Source organism: Sander lucioperca, chromosome 1 (assembly GCF_008315115.2).
Source record: "Sander lucioperca isolate FBNREF2018 chromosome 1, SLUC_FBN_1.2, whole genome shotgun sequence".
NCBI classification, from domain to species: domain Eukaryota; kingdom Metazoa; phylum Chordata; class Actinopteri; order Perciformes; family Percidae; genus Sander; species Sander lucioperca.
The window spans coordinates 13,270,806-13,292,439 of NC_050173.1; the positions used below are offsets into that span (position 1 = coordinate 13,270,806).

A 21,634-nucleotide genomic window follows, 5' to 3' on the forward strand; every position below is an offset into this window, starting at 1 on the left:
GAATATTGACATTATCTGTTTCCCACCTTGTTAAGTCATTGTTGATAATTATTGTGAGAAATCATTAACGTAATCAGTGTCTTCACATAGATGAGTATCATTAATCATTAATAATCATATATAACTAAAGGCAAACTGAGCAAATTTGTTATTTCAGAAGAGCGTATCAAACTGGTAGCCCTTCGTATGACTCAGTACCCATGAAGTAGCTCTCAGTTTCAAAAAGGTTGGTGACCCCTGCCTTAGACACTAATCAGCAGTAATGTAAAATATGCATGGTTATAGAAAATGGCTAAAGTATTCAAAACACTGGTATGGTTCTTTTTGATGTAAAACATTAACCTCTACGTATTAGATACAGGTTATTTCATAGGTTTAAAGTCCCTAAAACTTGTTTTTAATTTTGTATCTGTGACAATAAATATTCATGACTACATCAGCAACAATGTTTATATAAGAACGGAAGAGATTGGAGAGCTTCTTGGAACTTATATTAGTGATAAAAAGGCAATGCTCTTTGGTAGGGGGCATGAACAAATCCAATAGACATCAAGGAAGAAACCAAGGCACTCGTCTTTAAGAAAAATATATATAAAATGCCTTTAATGCATCTGGCACACTCTCAATAGAATAAGATAAAAAAATAAAATAAAAAAAAAAACAACTTCAAAGCAGCTGAAGAAGGCTGAACGCCAAAGAAATCAGCTAGGTATTTTCTATTTAGAGTTTAACACTAAAAAGCTGTCTTTTACTGTCAGTGCTGGCAATATAAACAAGAACCACTCAATAGGTTTTGATTTGAATGTTGCTAAACTCCGCTTGGTGCGAGAAAGTATGTGGCATCACCTTTTTCTAACTGCACCCCGCTTACTTCAAGCCATAGAGAAAAGCCAGGGAAAGAACAGAAATGCAGTAATCTCTTTTTGTGATATAACCAAAACTGTTCTAAATGACCCTGACTGAGAAACACTGATTAAGAAAATAGGTTTTTTAGGGCCTTTAAAATACAAAATAACGTAAGATTTTACAAGACATTAACCTGCATATTGTTGCCAAGAACTACGCCTGAGGAGTATTTCAACCTATCTTTCCATACTCCCCCGTTTCTAAATTAGCATTTGTAACACATGGTGTTTGACCTGTCAAACAGGAGCTTTTAGCAAATGTGTGGCTGACTGTCACTCATCCAGACCTCTACAGACACACATATGGGAACTTGGCACTCATGCTGACTGTCTCTTTTCACCCAACTCTTCTGCTTGGTTTAGTTCTTCATGACAGAGAAATTATTAAAGGATTATGGGTTCACATTTCAGTTTTTTTTGGTCACTTCAGCATACATTGTTTACATTGCCTTGTCAAAGCACTGATTTTTCACAGCACTGATGTTATTTAAGGAAATTGCATGGGTCTGAGTTTTGCTTTGCCTTATGCTGCTCTGTTTATGTTTTCCTTTTATCCAGCCATTCATCACTCCTCAGTTGCCTGATTTAAGTTGTGAGCCACACTGACAGAGCTGATGCACTGATCTGAGTTGGGTCAGGTGTGAAATATGAATTGGTTGCATGTGTGAGTATGGCTGTGAGTTTGATGTTTCAGTCTATTGCACATGTGTTGCTCTGTTTTCTTTCTGTACCCTCCCTTTAATTCTAATCCCTGCCTATGTACTATCCTTTTGGCTCACCTATACTTACTGCATCTTTTATATTGTGTTTGTGCTTGAGCTTATTTTTCACTATTATTTTATACACCAAGCCTTCTTCAACCTCATATCCTTTAAACGGTCTGGCATCCTGCTTTTTAATAAGTTTTTCTCCCACCACCACCACCTCAGGCGCAGCCAATCCCTGATGAACTGCTGACTCGGCATCTTGGTAACCAAGCAACCTTCAGCCCAGTGGTTACCATTGAACCACGCAGACGCAAATTTCACCGTCCAATCGGGTTGCGCATCCCTTTGCCACCATCCTGGCGGGAGAGTCCTCGGGATGCTGGGGAGGGGGACACCACCAGCTTGCGCCTCCTCTGCAGTGTCATTGGTAGGGCCCACTTTGAAGATAAACCAAAAGACAAGAAGTTTGCCAGTGTTCTCTGTAAAGTAATAACTTTTTGTATTGTTTTTCAATTTTTTTCGATTATTATATAATAAAATAATAATATGTGCTGCAAAAGGGTGTATGTAGGCATCTGTTACCTTGGATATCAGGGCATGAATGAGTGCGGTTGTTGTGTCTCAGGTGGCACTGCACCAGCCCAGTGGGAGGACATCACCGGAACCACCAAGCTAATGTACGCCCACAACTGTGCCAACTTCACCACCAATGTTTCTGCAAGGTGAGCATCTCAGCGGTAATCAAGACGAATGCATTACCAGTCAGCTTTCCTTCCCTGCTCTCTTGCACACTTCTTATTTCTCTTCTCCTGCCTTGTCCAGATTCTGGCTGACAGACTGTCCACGCACGGCAGAAGCAGTGACCTTTGCCAATCTGCTGTACCGCGAGCTGATGTCTGTTCCATATATGGCCAAGTTTGTTATTTTTGCTAAGATGAATGAAGCACGTGAGGGACGCTTGCGTTGTTACTGCATGACAGATGACAAGATGGACAAAACACTGGAGCTGCATGAAAACTTCACCGAAGTGGCCCGCAGTCGTGACATTGAGGTCAGCACAGTGGCAAAGGAACATTTTGCAGAAGGGCAACCGCAAACATAGTACCCAGACAGTGCATATAATCTTAATCTTGTCACTAGAACGTGACAAAGAAATTGATATGCACACTTTGAAACAATTGGCTCTTGTTTCTAAAGAATACTTTATATAATATATATGTAATTGTGACTACACTAGAGTCATACTAAGGATATACATTAGAAGATGCAATGCAAGAAAAGCATGATGAAAAGAAAGAAGGCTAACACCATTGCTGGCATTGCTCTCAAAACTTCTCCATCTTGGGAGGCATGATCCTACAAGTAGAGCGTTCTCTGCAGTACAGAGGAGTAGGAGTTTGTGTCTCATGATATCGATCCACTCCGATGTTTTACCAGGCTCAAATATTTCTCATACTCCATTGCTATTCTTATTTATCTTCTCACCCTTACCATTTTGTGAAACTTTCCGCAGCTGATGGAGGGCATGCCGCTGCACTTGGAGTGTTCTGGAAACCTCGTGCCCATCAGGAAGGCCACCCAGCAGCCTCGCAGCTTCAGTTTCCAGGCCTTCAGAGATAACAGGCTTCCTGTCTCTGTCAAGGTCTGTCTCTATTCCGCTGTTCAAATGCCTGCTTTTCTATCACTCGCTACGTATTCATACAGTACTGTGGTTTTGTTGGTTCAGTTGTTCATATTCAGTGTGGTCAGGCGTCCTCTTACCAATTAGTCAGTTTCCCTCTGGAGCACCCACCTGCTGATGAACAAAAAACCTGTTCATCCGGGTGGTTTTGTGTGCTTTTCACTGTCATTTCTATCAGGCAGTCTCACAGTTTGTCTCACCATTAGCATGTAAAGGTTTAGATAACAGTACAGCGCTGTGATCTTATTCAGCAACACCACACCAGGAAAGTAAAATACACCTGATAAACAGTGAAACTAGAATACATAATCACGTCATTTTACTCAATCATTAAGTCTAATTTTAAGGTTAAGAAAACAAAAATAGATCATTATTATTGAGGATTTTTAATATATTGATACATTTATTGATCTGTGTATGTCAGTCAGTCCATTCTTCTTTGTGTGTGTGTTAGTCAAATCATGTTTGGCAAATCATTCTTTTTAAACAAATGACAAGTTAAACAAATGTGTCCATGATGTGTGTGGTTACTTTTCTATTTCAATTGAATGTGTAATAACAAACACCTCCCTAGTATGTAATGGTGCACAGTTTTTTAAGTGTGTCCCTTTGGTTACAGATAATTCACCGTAAAAGTAGTCCTTCTTTCTGATCATAAAAGTTATTTTGTTGTCTTTTTTTTACCTCCTGCATTGTATCGATGTTGTTGAAACCCCCTTTCTTGCACAGATAACTTCTAAGTCTGTTTTCACACTGTGTGTGCTTTGTCATGTCTATTCATATCCGTTATCATATTCATGTAATGTATTGTGTTTACATTGGTTTGTTCATGTTATTTGATAATCTATATATTTGTCTATCAGTGTGCTTCTGTGTATGTGTGTCTGTCAGTGTGACACACTACTGTTCAGTATCAGCTAGATGACTACTTTGATAAATATATTTTCGTTATGGTGTAGCCAAGCAACAAACAATTTACCTATCTACCTGTCGACTCTCTTGGGTAATTGTTTGCATGTCCTGTGACTCCCTCACTTTCTTTGCCTGCCTTCCTTCTTGCGGCCTTGCGTGTCTGTACGTGCCTGTCTCACTGTCTCTCTTTCTTTCTCTCATGGTCACTCTGTAACTGTCTGGTCTGACAGACGTCCAGGTAAAGTGTGCAGGTAAATCTCTCCCTCTCGCCTGCCTGTGGACTGCTTCCATCCCTGTTTCCCCCTGCTTCTCGTCCCATGTTACTGCGCCACATGTTCAAGGCATTGTGGAGGGATCTAATACCCGTTTTGATCTGTTTTTCTTCCTCCTCCTCCTCCTCTCTCTCACTCTGTTTCATTCTCTTCTTTTCTTACATGCTCTGTCTCCTTCCCTGTCCCTTTCTTTCACCTCGTTTCTTGCTCCGTCTCTCTTTGCTTACTCCTTTTTTTCACCCTTCTCTGTTCCATTCCTCCATCTGGTTTTGTCTTTTCCTTCATTTTATCTGTCCATATCCTTCTTTCTTTCTTTCTTTCTTTCTTTCTTTTTTTTCTCCTCTCTGCCCGTCATTTCTCTATGTTAGGTCCGAGATAGCAACAAGGAGGCCGCTGGGTTTTTGTCCTTTCTGCGGAAGTGCACCAAGTACGAGGACACACAGCACGTACTGTGTAACCTGAACATAACCATGCCACCCTGTGTCAAGGTAAGAACTTGCTGGCAAACACCTCCCAACAAGCAAACTTTTGTTCTTGAATTTCCCTAGACTTCCATCTGCTTGATAAGACAGAGGTTGTGACATTCTTTAAGTAAGTGGTTAGTTTTTCTGTAAAGTATAACACAATAGCTACATTGGCTATAATGTCTCACTTACAAAGTGTGATATCTGAGGTGGGATTTCTTCAGCCATTACTTCCACACCTAATTGGCTAGAGGACAGTAAGGCCATACTGTATATTCCACTTATTACTAATGGAGAAACTCATTTGATAATGTGGCTTGTCCAATATTTGAAATGCTGAATATTATCCTAGGTTGAAATCGTGTACAATATTAATCTATCTCTGATTTTAAATAAACTAAAGATTTTTTTTTGCAAAGTGGCAAAATGCCAGTACTGCATACATACAGTACATTTTCAATTTAACAAAACTAACACAAGGTGATTGTTAAAGTAAATTTCATTCATTCAACAAATACCATTATACATGCAATTCAAATTATGTTTGGAGAAATAAATAATAAAACAATATGCAGCACTGCTTTACCCATTAAACACCTCCCCCTTATCGGGGTGGTCCACCTAAATGAAAACAGATGGACTATTTTTGATCGTTAGATCCTTTCGATGAGTTTAGTTCCCATGCATTTTTTGCCTTGTTAGACTGCTTTAAAGGTAGGGAGATTCTATATTTCTACGGTTTCACTTGTATACTCTGCTGTGCATTGAACGTCCTGTTACCACAGAGCACTCTGTTTGAAAATGACCACAATAACCAAAAAGATGAAAGTCCAACCTTTTGATACATATATTACATGCTCATATTTGTCTAATGTTTCAGCCAAAGCTTTTTTCTATAGTGCTTATGTCCTGCGGGACAAACAGTGGGTGTTAAACTATTAAAAAGTGCTACATGAATGACACTTAAGACAATAATTATAATTAAATGATAATGTTATTTTTTTTTTTGTTTTTATTTTTTTTTATTAGGTTGTTGGAAGTGAGGAGCGCAGGCGAACCTTAACCCCCCTCGCCCTGAGGGAGCGCTATAGTGCACTGAACGAGCCTGGTGTGGGTGAGTCCTACCCTGCCTGGCCTTCAGCCCTCTCCTGATTTATACACATTGGAGATGGGCACTGAATGTTGCACCGCCCCTTTACCCACAACCCTTTGCTTCCCACTCTGCCATCTCTATTTTCCCTTACCTGTTTCTCGTGCACGCATGGCACAAAGACCAAGCCTTGAATGCAATGCACTGCTCTACAGTATGTCCCAGAGTTCTTTGCAGTGCAGTTAGAGGAAATCATATTGATTGTGTGACCAAAAGATTAGCAGCCGTCCCCAACTTGATCCAAAATGGCACCATGGCACATGGCAAATTAGTCTTTTCTGTGTTGAGTGTCCCGTTAGCTATGACACTAGATGAATGACTTCTGTGATTGGTTTGCATGGCGCTAGTGTCTCCACTGCGATTTCCAATGGCATGGCTGCAGACACTGTTAGCATTAGCACTGTAGCTTAGCACTGGGAATGGGCAGGACCTCGCAGTGGAGCTAGACAGAGGAGCCCTTATATTGATTGGCCTGTGGTAAAAGTATGCAGTCAAGATGGCCATTCTGGTTGGTTTAAACATTGCTGATGGCGGGTGGTGGGTTGAAGAAGAAAGGCCTTTTCTGTCTATCACACAGTGCTGCTATATTGCACCTCAGTCCCTCTGAAATGGTTACTGAATGCTACTTTGATTGGTGGGACTAGCACCTGAATGAACCCCAAATTCTAACCTCCCCTGCCCATATGGTGTGTTAACCCTGAAGACTATTTAGACAAAACCCAAAGGGTATTGCTTATTTCCTTCAACAGAGCAATCCTTTTTGTCAAGGTAAGTATTGCTATTAACACATTTAATAGCAACTTAAGTTAATGTCAAGTCTTTAAGGACAGAAGATTTATTGAAACAAAAAAGGAAATTTTAAGAATCGAATAGCAACTATCTGCAGTATTTGAGTATTTGTCAATAACACACATTTGGATGGTCCAAAGTTGATATTATCTGTCCACTAAGTCCCAAATTATAGTCACTTAAATATCAACTCGGCTGTCCAAATAAATTGTGACTTAAACTTACTCTATTTATTTATTTATTTATAAATCTTAATTAGCGTTATGAGTACAATTCAGTAAATGTACTCTTATTTCTCTTGTTGACACTGCTGGCATGCCAGCTAGTTTTCTCTAATGTGGCTGTTTTTATCTTTTTTTCATTTTAGCCACAGTCAATGCCATGGAGAGAACTGAGATCAAGATCAACATCATATCTGAACAGCTGGGTTTGAGCTGGGCAGGTTAGTAATATAAAAAACAAAACAAGCTATGTATCTACGATATCTGTCTGCTTTTGTACGTATCTTTATATCTACTTTGACTGTCTGTCTGTTAGAGTTGGCACGGGAGCTTCAGTTTAGTGTGGACGACATCAACAGGATCCGTGTGGAGAATCCCAACTCCCTGCTGGACCAAAGCTCTGCCCTGCTCAACCTGTGGGCCAGCAGAGAAGGCAAAAGAGCCAAGAGTAAGTCAGACACTACTGTATATCGCTAATGTAATGTTAGCTACTTCAATACTGTAGTATTCATTTATCAGTACATACAAACTGCTGTAAGTCACAGATGTTATTTGCTGCTGGATTGTTTGTTTTTTATCAATGGCAGCACAAAGTGAATGCTCTCTGTGTTCCGATCTTTCTTGACTTCCCTGTCCTCATACACATACTTACTTATTGGTCTACATCTCTTCGTTTTCTGTCTCCCACTTCCCCTCCGTGTGTTTCCCTCTCAGTGGAGAGCTTGTACACGGCTCTGAAAAACATTGACCGTGCAGACATTGTAACATCTCTAGAGGGTCAGGCTCCACAGCCAGTCCCAGGTTATCCAGAGGAGGGTGCCTGTCGACTAGGCAGCCGCGACTCCACCCTGCTGTCCCCCAGTGTCCTCAATGGTAAGACGCCATAAACACATCAAACATCACACGAGACATGCAATATTCAAATCAATAGTCATTCATATCAATGAACAGCGAATTACCCCGCTACATTTAAACTGTAGACTGCTAACTCTTGTATTTAGTCTCAACACCTAGTTAATTTAAAGCTAATCTATCACCAAGATTAGATAATTTCACTTTTTTTCTATTGCAACTTATGAATCCATTTGTTTTAAGAATGGAAATGATTCCGCATTCAAGATATGTAAGATAAATGGCAAAAGTTTGGATTGTTATTAAAGTTTTGATTATGAAATGAAATTAATATGGAATAAATACTCAGTATATTCATGGCAAGACTGATTATGATGATCTGTAACGATCAGAAATGGAAAGTTTAAAGAAATGTCCTGCTTAAGCAGAATTTGTAAAGTAAAGTTAATCAGAGGCTCAGGTTCTTTATTGCCAAGTACAGTATTTGGTGTACTTGGTCAAATTTGCAGATACAGTATATATGTTCATAAGGAATAGGAATTTAATGGTTGAAATAATATGAAAAAAAACTACTGATTATTACAAGAATATTCAATATGATTATGAATATTTATTCACTAGAACAAATAACCTCTCCACGTTGCTTAAAAATCACTGTGATTCCATTTCACAATTATGCCCCCAGGATTTATTTACTCAAACGCTTCATTTTGTAAACAAATGTATTGGTCACCACTGCTGATAAAGTCAGCACTACGAAAAATCTGAGACAAAATTCTTCGGCTCAATAAGGTGAGCTGTTTACTCGTTTACTTTCCACCTCTGAAAACCTCCCTGCTTCCCTTGAGTCTGGGTAACAGCCATTTTACCTTGTTTCTGTTGCTCCACAAGAGGTCACGGACACAAGGCGACCACGCCTAGTGCACAAGCCACGAGTTATTAGACCCCCGTTTTTCAGAAGGGGTAAGTTGAAGGGAACTCGGGCTGCATGGTGGTTTGCTGCTCATGACATGATGATGATGATGATGATGATGATGAATCTCAGATGATGTTTTTGAGGTCTGAGGAATGGTGTCATTCTCCCACCATGAACCCGGCCTTTTGCAGCATGCACTACCACCGCCTCACTAGGGCACAAGTCATTTATTTTCAGTTTTTCACACCTCATACTTGAGCCCTAAACATGACAGTTCTTATTCTTCTTACTTCATATGAGAAACGAGGATAACTCCCTAATGCTATTACTGACAGGATTTTTAAAGTAACTGAAATATTTAAAGGCCGGATAAGAAAAAACTCAATACATGGGTAGTTTCTGATTTTCAATTAAGGATGTTTAAAGATGTTTGGATTACATGTGTATACGTGTGTCTGTTGAGTGTGTGCACACATACATGCGTGTGTGTGTGTGTGTGTGTGTGTGTGTGTGTGTGTGTGCATACATCTGTGTCTGGGATGGATACACTAGTCAAAAATGGCGCTAGTACACATGATAGTGTGCTCTGGGCCTTCATACCTTGTTTCTGTCCCTCCGTGTTTTCTTTCTGTCTATTTCTTTCTTTCTTTCTATTTTCTTTTTTTCTATCTTTGTCTTTCTTTTCTTGAGAACAAGACAGAATTTTACTTCAGACTAAGCTTGATTGACAGCAGACATTGTAACATAACTGCAATGTTCTAGCGGTCTCGAAATTGTGTCTTTTGCTCAGGACAACCTCTCTCCGTCCTACTTTCAGTCTGTCTCTGAACCTATGACATGTCATATCTGCTGGCCAGCCGCCCTGCTCCTCCTCCTCCCCTCTCCTGCTCTTCCTCCTCACAGCTCTTCCTGTCCGACCTCTGACCTCATATGACCTCATGTTGACCTCTGGGCCTCCTCCTTCTCTTGTCATCTTGTTTTCCCGCGCTCCTCCCTCGTTCAGTCGAGCGGGGACCCTCTCCTCCTCTCTCAATCCAGCTCTGTGTCTGTACTACAGTTTGTGCATGTGCATGCCGCATGCTTTGCTGTTACAGTATCTGTTTGTGTGTCTGTGTGTGTGTGTGTGTGTGTGTGTGTGTGTGTGTGTGTGTGTGTGTGTGTGTGTGTGTGTGTGTGTGTGTGTGTGTGTGTGATAGTTTGTGTGTGAGTGTGTTTTCAGACCTGGGCTGTAGTTAATTGTAACTAAATTTGTTAGCATTCAGAGAAAGTCAAGAATATAACGTTTGGTTTAGTTCAGCTGGCAAGGATTTTATATGAATGAATATTATATCTTGTTTTTGCAGTGTTTGAAATGCCTTGCAAGATAAAGTATGCTCAGTTTAAAACAATATCTTAAAATATATTTCAACCCAGGTCTACTCCAGACAATGTTTGTCTGGACGTGTGAGTGAGGAGTTTCCTCTCGAACCAAATGAAGTTTGCTGTTTTTGATTCTGACATCTTTATGTGCATGGCATGCTTTTAATGTACGAAGTTTTCTTCACAGTGTAAAATATTTTCTCTGTTCAGTGGGTGTATCTCAGTCTTTTTTTTAATGCTATATTAACAAATAAATATTTGTTTTTTTTCATTACCTGTAAAATAAATGGTGTGTTGTTAAATGCTACGCTGTAACACATGGTCAGCTGCTGCGTAGCACATAATGTTCAATGTACAATGTTGCTGTGACATGATGTCTTTTATTCATGGGCAAAATTACTAACTGTGTAAATTATTCTTAGTGTTCGATAAATGGGACTCAGTATGGTCTTTATAGGACGTTATACATTGGGTCTAGTTTTGACACCTTTTTCTCTTAATATATATATACTGTATCCTGTGTGTGTGTATATATATATATATATATATATTCTTTTACTCAAATTTTGAAATTAAAATCAATCTAAATCTAGATATTTAATTCGATTTTCGTAACCTATGTTTTGCCCAAGTCTGATGACGGACTAACTGTTAACATTGTCTGAATGTTATCTGCCAGCAGTGATATTGCTGTGAGGTGTGTTTAGGTGTGTTTGATTATTTCTGTGCATTTGAGGCCCACCTGTGAGCCAAAAGTGTGTGTCCTCATCTATATGTTAATATGAGTGCAGTATTGTGTGTATATATGTGTGTGCGTGTACGGTGGTGAAGTGAATAGCGTGCTGTGCAGTGTGCTGCCTTTGTTTTTGGTCTGTTTGTTTTCTTGTACCATGATAATTTCTGTGGAGTTTATTTGTGCTTCACTACATGCTGTGCCTTTGACACCTGTGTGTGTGTGTGTGTGTGTTTGTGTGTGTGTGTGTTTGTGTTAAAATAGCAGGAGGGAAGGGAAAGGCTAACCCAGATCCATCTAACTCATTCTAACTCTCATTCTAATTCTGACTCATTACCCCCTGTTCACCTCATTCTGACGCCACATCTCATCACCCCGGCCCTGTACCATCCCAGAAACACACACATGCTCACATTTATGTCCATTAGTACAACATCTCAGAGATAATTGCTTATACAGTAAAGAGGTATTTCACCCTTTAATACATACTTTTTTTTTACTGGTTAGAGTTGTTATTGATTCCATTTTGTTTAGTTACAAAAATCTGATTTGCTACGTGAATTTGATTATGGTAGAACAGGTGCAGGTAAACGTATCTGTATTTATTAATTTGACCTGGAAGCATTTAAAATCTGAGAATAGAAAATGCATGTTTGGGCAGGTCAGGTAAGGTAGATTCTGCTATATTGTTTCACGTAATCATTTTCTTCCCATAGCAGTGACTTACTGGATAAATACACCATCAGTTGTTTCTGCGTTGTGTCAGCTTTTCTAAAAAAATAATAATAATAACCAAACCTCTCTGAGGATCTAGTTGCTATGCTTAACTATAGGGTTAATCATGCACAGTAACCAGGTAGCGATACCTCTTCCTTTCTGATTCCATAGTTCTACATTACGGCAGTTTCCATACTGTAAATGCACAGAGAGCATCCCTTGGGATTATATTCTTAAGCCTAATCATATTAATTCACAACCATGATCAAAGTACAAAAAAAATCTTTTCAAATAAATGGAAGTGTAAACTTCCTATATAGTTGATAGCTATAGTTGATGTACTGCCTCAGAGTGACACAATAGTCATCAGACACATGAGCTGTAACTAATTGATTCGTACAAACAAATTCCCTTTTCTCTGTCTGGGCCTGGTTAGGAGAAGTTCAATCAATACAATAGGGACGTTACACCTTGGGTTGCTCCTTGAAAGCCCCATCTCAGCCAAGCTACTATAAAGCCTGTGTTTAGTTTCAGATGTTTGTGGTTTTAACCTATGAGCTTGATACACAAGGTGACATCACACCTTGCTGTTCATTGAAAACTTGCACTCCAAAGTGGATTTGGGCTCTAAAGCAGAACAGTGTGAACGCATCCTAACTCTGGTCTTGGGTGAAGTACTCCTTTACTGATCAATTTCACCTGATTTCATTCATCTGAACTCATTGATGCAACAATTTATGAAATTTCTTTACTTAAGAGTAATCATGCAATCCCCAATCTAAACCGGTCACATGTAGAAAACTGTGAGAGTATTACTGTCTTCAAATATCACCAAAGAACACACATATATTATAAGTATATTAGTTTAAATACTGAATACCTAAATTTACTTTTAATAGTTAGACATTTAACCATGTTAGACTTTGATAATAGCTAATGCATGAAAATACCACTGAATCAAATTCTAAAAAGTGAACTAAAGAAATAAAAAACTGTTGTGGAAAGACTTATTGCATATCTTAAGAACGTATCAAAAGACTACCTAACCTAAATGACATTCAAACTCATATAACAAAGCTGTTGTTATACTGCATGCACTATAAATCAAAAATATAAATATAATTTTTGATGTGAATGTGAATTATAATATAATGATTACACACACATATTTGTTTTGCCCTGAAATTAATAGAAAAATAATTTTAAAAAATGATCACTGAATATAATGTGCCTCTGCATACTTTGCTAGTGTTGTTGCAATGAATGACGTCTCGATAATGGACTCAAAGTAGAACAAAAATGTATTGTCAAGCAGCCAACAGTGTGTAAAAAGTATTTTGTTTATACATTGCTTACTATATAAAGTGTAATTCTAGATTTAATGATATAAAGGTTGTTTGACTATTGTTTGTTAGCCGAATAATGTAGTTTATTTAATTACAATCAATTAAGTCCTGAATCTCAGGCAGGGTTGCTAAGGCTCAGCAGAATAACACAAGATCACACACGCTGAACCAGGTACGTTTTTAAAAATGACCCCGTCAGTTTAGAATGAAATGTAATAATGTAAACTGCCTTCATTAACAGGAAAAGTCAATTACAAAAAAACTTTTCAAAGATTAAAGGTCTGTCTAATGTGTGTATGTGATTTAAGAGTGTGTGTGTGTGTGTGTGTGTGTGTGTGTGTGTGTGTGTGTGCGCAATGAACTTTATTTGGATGCTTGGGATGCAGACACACATAAATGCATGACAATGCAAGAGCAACAGTAACTTGCATTTTCCTCTGCAGAATCTGCAAGATGCTGCTGACTCCCAATCAGGAAGGTGGGACAAGGGTTGGAACGATAATTTTGTTACAGCTTTGGTATTTGTGTCACAGCTGCTGGGATATCGTTTTCTCACTCCTAACAAACTACAGCACCCCGCCAAAGTAGAACATGCATATTTGTGATGGCCATATTTCAAATGTGCAGCACTTCCTTTAAATAGTGTAATTTCATTATTGGCTGTATGTAAATGCAACAGCTTTTGTCAACATTTTTGCCAATCACCCTCTTTATGAACTCCAGTTTCAATCAGAATACTAAAATCAAATTGGAATACTTTTCTCAGATGGTACTAATGATACAGTTATATCGTGCCAACCCCGCAATCAGTATGCTGGATAAATCTAGCTCACCTTTTGTCCCTTATCAAGGAACACAGTGTATGTTCTGCAGATTCACTTTCTTACACAGAGCCTTGCACCATTCACCTCATAGATAATGGGTGATACACCAAACCCCGTTGACCCTCACCTCACTCTTATTGCTGTGTCCCAATGACAATAACGTAAAGTGCTTGGGTCAAACCCACAAACATCAACCGTCAGACAAAACAACATTAGAAAGAAAAAGGAAGCTGATTTCAGAGTGAAAGACCAGTATTGTTCTTGTGCTCTATCTTTCAAACTGAAAGTAGTACAAAACATTCTGCCTGGGATTTATTGGAGTCAGATTGCTGGTTCAATATATCTTGCTTCTCAACTTGAATGAAATCGATTGAAGGATATCTCAATCCTAAATTAGTGGCTTTATAAAGACAGACTCTAGTCTCTTTGTTGGTATATTGGGACAGGGCTGAGCCCCACTGTTTCCTCATGGGATGGAGAAACAGTCGATCCACCACCTCCTCATCCTCCCCCTGGCTATGCCTGTGTGGTGTTAGTCTTTCTCTTGTCTCGCCCCTGTCTTCCCTCAGGTTATGGGCTGGTGCAGGACGAGCTGCTGTCCCCGGCCTCCATGCAGTACAGTTTGCCCTCCCCGCTGGGCGCAGAGCCCTACTGGCAGGAAGTCTCCAGCCTCGAGTGTGCCCCCATCGCCACCACCGAGGAAGACACATTAATGGAGATGTCGGACGTTCAGGTGTGGCCAGCAGGGGTCAGCCCCTCGTTGGTCACAGTGGAGGACTCGTCACTAGAGGGCAGCAGTCGGGCTGATGACTCCGAGGGCGCCACGCTCTCCCTTCCCTGCAGCTTGGGTCGCCCGGGCAGTACAGCCAGTGGGGCCAGTGGCTCCATCATGGAGCTGGAGGAGGAGGAGGATGAGGAAGGAGGGGAGGTTGAGGAGGAGGAGGCGCCACAGGAGCCAGCAACTGTACTGGCAGAATGGGACAGGGTGAGAGCCAGTGGCGCCGTTCCTAAGGTCAACCTAAACGGCCAGCTGGGAGGTCAGAGGTTGGATGGGAGGAGAGGGGAGGTCCTCGCAGCAGGAGGAGGAACAAAAGGAGGAGGTGGAGGTGTAGGGTTGGGTTCAGTGGAAGGGATTTCTGTTGTTGCAGGCCAGCAGGTGTATGCCCAGCGGTGTGAGGTGTCGGGACTGAGTCGGGCTCCGGAGCACAATGGCGACAACCAGTACGTCGGTTATAACTGTAGTCAAACTGACCACGTTGTTGGTTGTTTTCAACTGTCTGTACTCAAAATGGCAACAAAACTTTCTTTTTCTCTCTCTCCTTTTGCTTTATTTGGATTTTGCTCTCCAGGGTGGTGGGAGGCGGAGCATTTCAACCCTACTTACCGGACAAGGACTCCCTGCAGGGCTGGGTGGGCTCGGTGTCATCAGGACGTGACGGCAGAGTGCCAGGCTTGCGCGTGGCCCAGGAGGCTCTGCTGACTCCGGTGTGTGACACGGGTTACTCTCATGTGCTGCGTGGGCGCCTCCTGCAGGGCACGCAACCCTTTGACAAGGGGCTGGGCTTCTCTCACCAGGAGGCGGGCCAACGTGCTTGGGAACAGGAGCAGAGGCGGGGCCAGGTCAGGTTGCCGACCACCCGCTGCTTCCTGCGCCTGGAGGGGGAACACCTTTGTCCATCCCTTTACGTTTTTTTTTTTAAATTATCTGATTCAATGACATATTCAATGTGATTCTTTTTTTGCTCACGACCATCAACAAATTTAGTCTCACTTAAGAACTCAACAAGCATCAAAATCGATTATTTTGATGAAGTCACAGAATGCAACCAGAATTATGTGTTGTGTGATGCAACACATTGGGGAATATCTGCCATGTCCAATACTTTTTGGTTTTGTTTCACATTTCTGATTGCCAAAAAAATATTGCCGTGCAAAATGAGTACTATGAATTGCTGTTCACATGTAAATTGTGTTATTCTTGCACAGAGAGAGGAGAAAGAGGACTATGCTGCTGAGGCGCAGTTTGTTGATGAACACGGACGCGTGCTTGCCAGAAAGGTGAGTCAGTTGTGTTTTCATTATTTACACTGAGTCATATTCACACATAAACACTGTTAACCCCAAGCAAATGACTGTGAATTAGTCACATAGCCTGGCACAAAGGGTGGGAAATTAACAGTAGTGTTGGTTAAAAGCATTTTGTCAACAGACCCACAATGAATTCTGAGTTAATGATAATTTGGATTCTAAAAATTAAGAAATTAGACATCCATATATCAAAAACTGCAAGACATAGTTGTACAAAATGAGTGTTTAGTAGAAAAGTGAGACATTGCCATCATCATTGTCATCGTTTGTTGTTGGTATTTTGGGACTGCAGCGAGCCACAGTGGCTGGCCGACGGACAGACACGTTAGTTTTCTGCTCTGGTTACATGTAGAGGCTTCAACAGTTAACTGGTCCAAGTGTTTTTTCCTTCCCTCCTCCCTCCCTCCTTGCTCCAGGTGAGGGTGGATGTGAAAAAGGGTGCTCAGTCAGCGCAGCGCACCAGTCTGCGGAGAGTTAAACACTGAAATACACATACTACCCAGTCCTCCAGGTACGGGACACACAACAAGCACTTGTGCATCCCAGTGCTTGGATAGAAGCCTGTATGACAACATATTGGACTCTGTTAGAGCTCAGTAGTCTCTCACACGCTGTTCTTTTTCATTTATGTTCAAAATTAGAACCCCAGATTTGGCATTCAGTACACTTTGATAATAGTTTTTGGAAGGCCAAATTAATTTTGCCTGTGTTTTGTGTGTAAAACGTGTCTGTCTCTGTTTTTTTAGGACCGGAAAGCCACTGCCAAATCATCCTCCACAAAAACACAACCAGACCGCAGAAGAAAATGAGCAAGGGGAGAAGAGGAAGAGTAAGACAAAGACTAAGAAGTGCAAACTACAAAATGACAAAGACAGAATCATCCTCAATGTGTGACCATGGAGCACCACAAATGAAAAGAGACAGTGGGGGAAAAAAAAGAGGAGTTCAAGTTGTAGTTTTATAAACATTTGTAAAGAAAAATATCAACTAGACTAAGGCATGAATCTTCTTCTTTTTTTTTTTTACAAAAAATAACATAAATGTCAGTAAAACAACCAAGAAAAAACGTGCTTCCTGTGAACTGTAATCGCATGATGACTGCTGGTGCATGCCCTTTGACCTTTTGAACTGTCATTATCTACAAACTGAAGGGGTACAAGGTAGGGGCTGGCCCACGCTTGGGCCGCAGGCCATTTTAAGGACCTTATTCCCCCCAACTGGAGTGGTTTGTGTTTGCAAGTTGAGTCAATAACACTACAGCCAAAAAAAAAAAAAAAAAAAAAGGTCCCGCAAATGATGGTTTCTGTATACAGCTAAGCTTCTGCTGAGCCTACCCATGCTTCTTTCACTGGACCCTTTCCCTTATTATTCTCAATGTGATATATGCACTCTATGCTTCGTGGACATGTGTCAGTGTGTGTATGTGTGCGTATGTGTGCGTGTATTCTTCTCTGCCGCATGTGTTTCTTGCCTCAGGCTTGGCGCTGAGCCCTGCCTTGTGATTGGCTCTTTGGCCCGGTGATTTCACAGCGAGCTCAGTGCTGGAATGAGAAAGCTGCTGTGCTCCCCTGCTCGTGAGTGTTCCTGTCTGCGTGTGCTGACGTCTTTTTCCTTTTGTGGATGAAGCTTGTTTTGTGTTTTTGGTTTCTTCGGAAACTTATGCACCTGGGTTTGGAAGTATTGTCTAACCATGGTAGAGAACTGAATCTCTTTCACCCCTCGTGTTTTCTTTGGAAAAGGGGGGTTGGTTGCTTGATTGTATTGTGCAGCAGCTCCACAACACAAAGATCGACGTTTTCCTTCCTAGTGACCTTTTCTACCTTCTTCTGTCATTTCTCCCAGTAGCGCGCATCATCTTGATTCACAATCTTTATCAGTAGCCTCAGTCAATATGCAGTAAAATCACAGGCCTCATCAGCATTTATAGCTCCTCCATCTAATGCTAGAACGTTGTGTGTGCTCCCCTCTTTATCTGTTTGCAATGGCTGTAGCACCTCACTGTCGTCATTTGAAACAAAGTGAACGGAAAAACACGGAGGATGATTCATGTGAGGATGTAGTGATTTGGAGGATTCAATGGTAGCAAGTGTGAAATAGCATGATGCTACTACAGTACAACATGTGATTGTGATAGGAACTGTGCAGCGATGACAAACAGGTAGCACTGTGATTGTCTTATTAACACTGACCCCAGACTCGTGAACTGTGAAGACACACATACAAAAGCACACACATGCATATACACATACATAATGAGAAACACATGAAATAGCAGTTGCCTGGTTGGAGTGTTATATTTTGAAGTTTGCCACCGCAATAATACCTAACGAGAACACAGAAGATGGAAGCCAGGGTTCTGTATATCTACGTGAAGGATTTGGAACTGAAACTTGTAAATGAACTCCTCAGTGAAGACAGAAACTCTGTCTGGATGAAAAGCAGTCGAGTTTGGCATTGGGCAGCTGTGCTTCTATCTAACTGGTTGAATGAGTCAAGAGAGGATGCAAGATTCAGCTGTAGCAGGGAGGGACTGTGGAGGCTTGAGAGGGATTGTTTGTTTTTCAGCACCTAACGTAGCAAAATATAAACCAGGATATGTTAACTTAATACACCGATACCTATCAAGGAGTCTGCTGCTGCCGTAAGGTGGAAACCACCTAGCTCCATTTTCTTTTTCTGAGTGATGTAAGTTGTACTTAGTCTTTCACTATTTTCATACACTACACATATCACTGTAAACCACCCGTTGTTCTCTTCATCTCTGAAGCACTTCCTTTATGCAGAAACCTGACGGCAGCACTAAGAAGGGGTCATATCATAGTAGCACACATTTCCTGAAAATCAAAACACAATATTTAAGTACTGTAAATGCTACTGTAGCCTGAATGAGTGAGACACCGAATGAATGAATGAATGAATGAATGAATACATTAGTTACACATCACACAAATGCACATATTTTCCATGTCCGTGCACTTGAGAGCCTCATCCGATATAGCACATGTTTATTACATATCACATGTTTTCAAATGTTACTCCACTCAGGTTTTCAGTTCTGCTCTGTCAGAATCAAAATGTTCTCCTTTTTAAGTTCTGAGTCCTTCCTTTAAAGACAAGTGCGAGACACAAAGCGAGTGCTTCTGAATAAGACTTTGGTGTTGGGGCGGGATGGGGATGCACGGGGGTTTAGGGGTGCAACGTACTGTATGGAGCAGGGTGGTGTGTGTGTGTGTGTGTGTGTGTGTGTGTGTGTGTGTGTGGTGGGGAGCTCCTTGGTTCAAATAAGAGGAGACAAAGTATTGAGAATGTCAGTAATCACTCAGCTCTTTGCCCTGTACATGCAAATTTGTGCGCAGAGCCCTCCTCTCTGCTGCTCAGCTCCTGGGGAGGCAAAGTGACGTTGAAGAAAAATGAACCAAAAGGTTTTAGTGAAGCATTACTAACTGCAAAGAAGTGCACCAAGTTAAACAAGACAGTTTCGTTAAAATAACGTAAAACTCATTTTCCTTCATTGATTGCAGTAGCTGCAATCAACTCAATTTTATTTGAGTTACCTCTTTTGGCCCGTTCCTTAATCTTATTTAATTCAGCTGCTCTTCTGAGCCTTGAATCCACCTACCAGAGGACAAACAAGATTTTTATCTTTACACTGTCTAAATCTTAACTAGCAGGATGGATGCAGTTTTCATCTTTTGGATGATGGAGGCCAGTGACTCCCTCAATCTCAATCTCCAAAGTGACTAGTTAGTCGCGATATGACATTTTGTACTGTATCAGCGCAAGAAATAGGTTAGATGTTGGCATTTAAAAAAATAAAAGCATAATTGTGTGTTAAAGTCATAATCCTTGACATTTTAGGATTCCAAACCTCGTATTTATACTCTTAATGGCATTTTTTTAAGCTTGTGCTTTAAATAGATACACAAGTTGCTCCTCTTTGTCATTTCTGACAAAGTAGCCACAAAGGCTGTAGCTACCATTTAAAAATGTGTGTGGAGAAAAATGTTGAAACCTATTTAGGCTATCATGTTGGAGATACAATTTACAGCAAATGTTATTGGACATTACACTAATAAGCAGCTGCAAGAAAAAACTTTTCTGTGGTTGATTATCAAAAATGTGTTAGAGGATTTCGTTAGGGAGGATAGGATTTGTGACCTCAGTATTTCTAAAATCCTGCCCATGAGCTTAACAGCCTCTTGAAGTGTGCTTGCTGCCCCCAGTGGACTGTACACGTCTTATCAAATGCAACTCTGGGAGCTGTATTATTAAAACACACTTGGTGGCGCCAAATCAACCAGGACTAAAATCTTAAGGATTATAACTTTATTATTATAACAGTCATTATCCTGTTGTTTAGATCACAGTTAAAATACCAGATATTGATCCATTTTAAATCCAGAGGAAATGTACACTTGGCCACTAAGTGAAATGATGTATGAACTAGTTTAATTTGAATGGAAATCCACTTTTTCAGTCCGTGGATAATGCTGATAATAATAAAAACAATAATTTTGGATTTGCAGACTGAATTAAACTGAGCCTGTGCACTATGTTAAACTCAACTTCAACTCCACCATGTTTGTGTTGTACGGAAAGTAAGTGTGTGTGTGTGTGTGTGTGTGTGTGTGTGTGTGTGTGTGTGTGTGTGTGTGTGTGAGAGAGAGAGAGATGGTGCTTGGTTCCAAACTTTGTTGGATCGGGGAAGGAGAGAGAAAGTTTTACGGGGCTTGTGACTTGATAGGACGTGTAACCTTTGGCGATGTAAAAAAAAGAAAAGAGTATTGTAAAATTGTAACTGTCGCGAAAGAATAGAGATCATCTATACTCCTTTAGAATGGATACATGACAATGTAAACGCAATATCATATTACTCTATCCTAAGGAATGCAACTGCGCACATGCACAAAAAAATGTTTTTATGAAAATATATGTATAAATATATGACAAAATCTATTTCATTAGAATGCTATGCACCCTCATAGAGTTGTTATGGATGTTCTTTAAGCATTATCTAGAGTAGGCCAACGCCCACATCATGGGGAATGTAGAGGCTTTGTAGCTATGACCACTTGTTTTCTTTTCTTTTGTATTGTCCTGGAGAGAGGATAAACAAACATATACTGTACCTTATACTAAGCCTTTCAATCATTGTCATTCTGACATGAAGATATGTATAGATCATCTTACCCTGTACACCAGCTCAAACCATTTACAAGAATTAATAAACAAAGATGTGACATAAATGTCGTGTCCTGTGTTTGTAAAAAGTTTTGTATATTTTTGCTTTAATATTCCTACCTGGACTGTTGTGTATTCAGTGTTGGTTTACGGTGAACCTCATTATCATCTCTCTTTTCAGTAAACTTCATTGTAGGTATGGGTCCAAAATATCCTAATTCTTTTTTCAAACATGTCTTCTGGAAAGAACTTTACAATTTTTTTTTGTTTATAAGCAGTCGTTGATTTCCAATTTCCTTGAAAAACTGCTCCATTTGAAACTGAATTTTTTTTTTAATTCATTATTATTTAATATTGGAAGCTTTATTTTCCCTATATGTTGATACATGTAAATTTTACCTTTTTGCATTAGACAAATCTCAGATTTTACATGTTCAGCTGTACTGACTAACAGTTAAGTTTACACTAGCTTTTAATTGGAAGTATACCACCTGGACACTGTCTTGATACTATTCTT

General features: G+C 40.2%; 1 protein-coding gene across 11 annotated transcripts in view; it reads left to right on the forward strand.

Moving 5' to 3' along the window:
• The window catches only part of LOC116048903 (ankyrin-1-like), a 93,396-nt gene extending 72,214 nt beyond the window's left edge, over nt 1-21,182 (forward strand). For 2 of the 11 annotated variants that reach the window (XM_035998992.1, XM_035998996.1), the window contains 15 exons: nt 1,835-2,039; nt 2,238-2,334; nt 2,435-2,663; nt 3,126-3,254; nt 4,846-4,965; nt 5,971-6,055; nt 7,248-7,322; nt 7,418-7,549; nt 7,816-7,974; nt 8,845-8,916; nt 14,418-15,069; nt 15,198-15,468; nt 15,835-15,906; nt 16,353-16,447; nt 16,683-21,182. In XM_035998992.1, coding sequence (XP_035854885.1) covers nt 1,835-2,039; nt 2,238-2,334; nt 2,435-2,663; nt 3,126-3,254; nt 4,846-4,965; nt 5,971-6,055; nt 7,248-7,322; nt 7,418-7,549; nt 7,816-7,974; nt 8,845-8,916; nt 14,418-15,069; nt 15,198-15,468; nt 15,835-15,906; nt 16,353-16,421 — 2,367 coding nt within the window. In that variant the 3' untranslated portion in view covers nt 16,422-16,447; nt 16,683-21,182. Of the gene's footprint in view, nt 1-1,834; nt 2,040-2,237; nt 2,335-2,434; nt 2,664-3,125; nt 3,255-4,845; nt 4,966-5,970; nt 6,056-7,247; nt 7,323-7,417; nt 7,550-7,815; nt 7,975-8,844; nt 8,917-14,417; nt 15,070-15,197; nt 15,469-15,834; nt 15,907-16,352; nt 16,448-16,682 lie in introns of those variants that run through there. The other 9 variants (XR_004896729.1, XM_035999004.1, XM_035998995.1 and 6 more) reach the window with 9 other exon arrangements.
• The last annotated feature ends 452 nt before the right edge of the window (nt 21,183-21,634 follow it).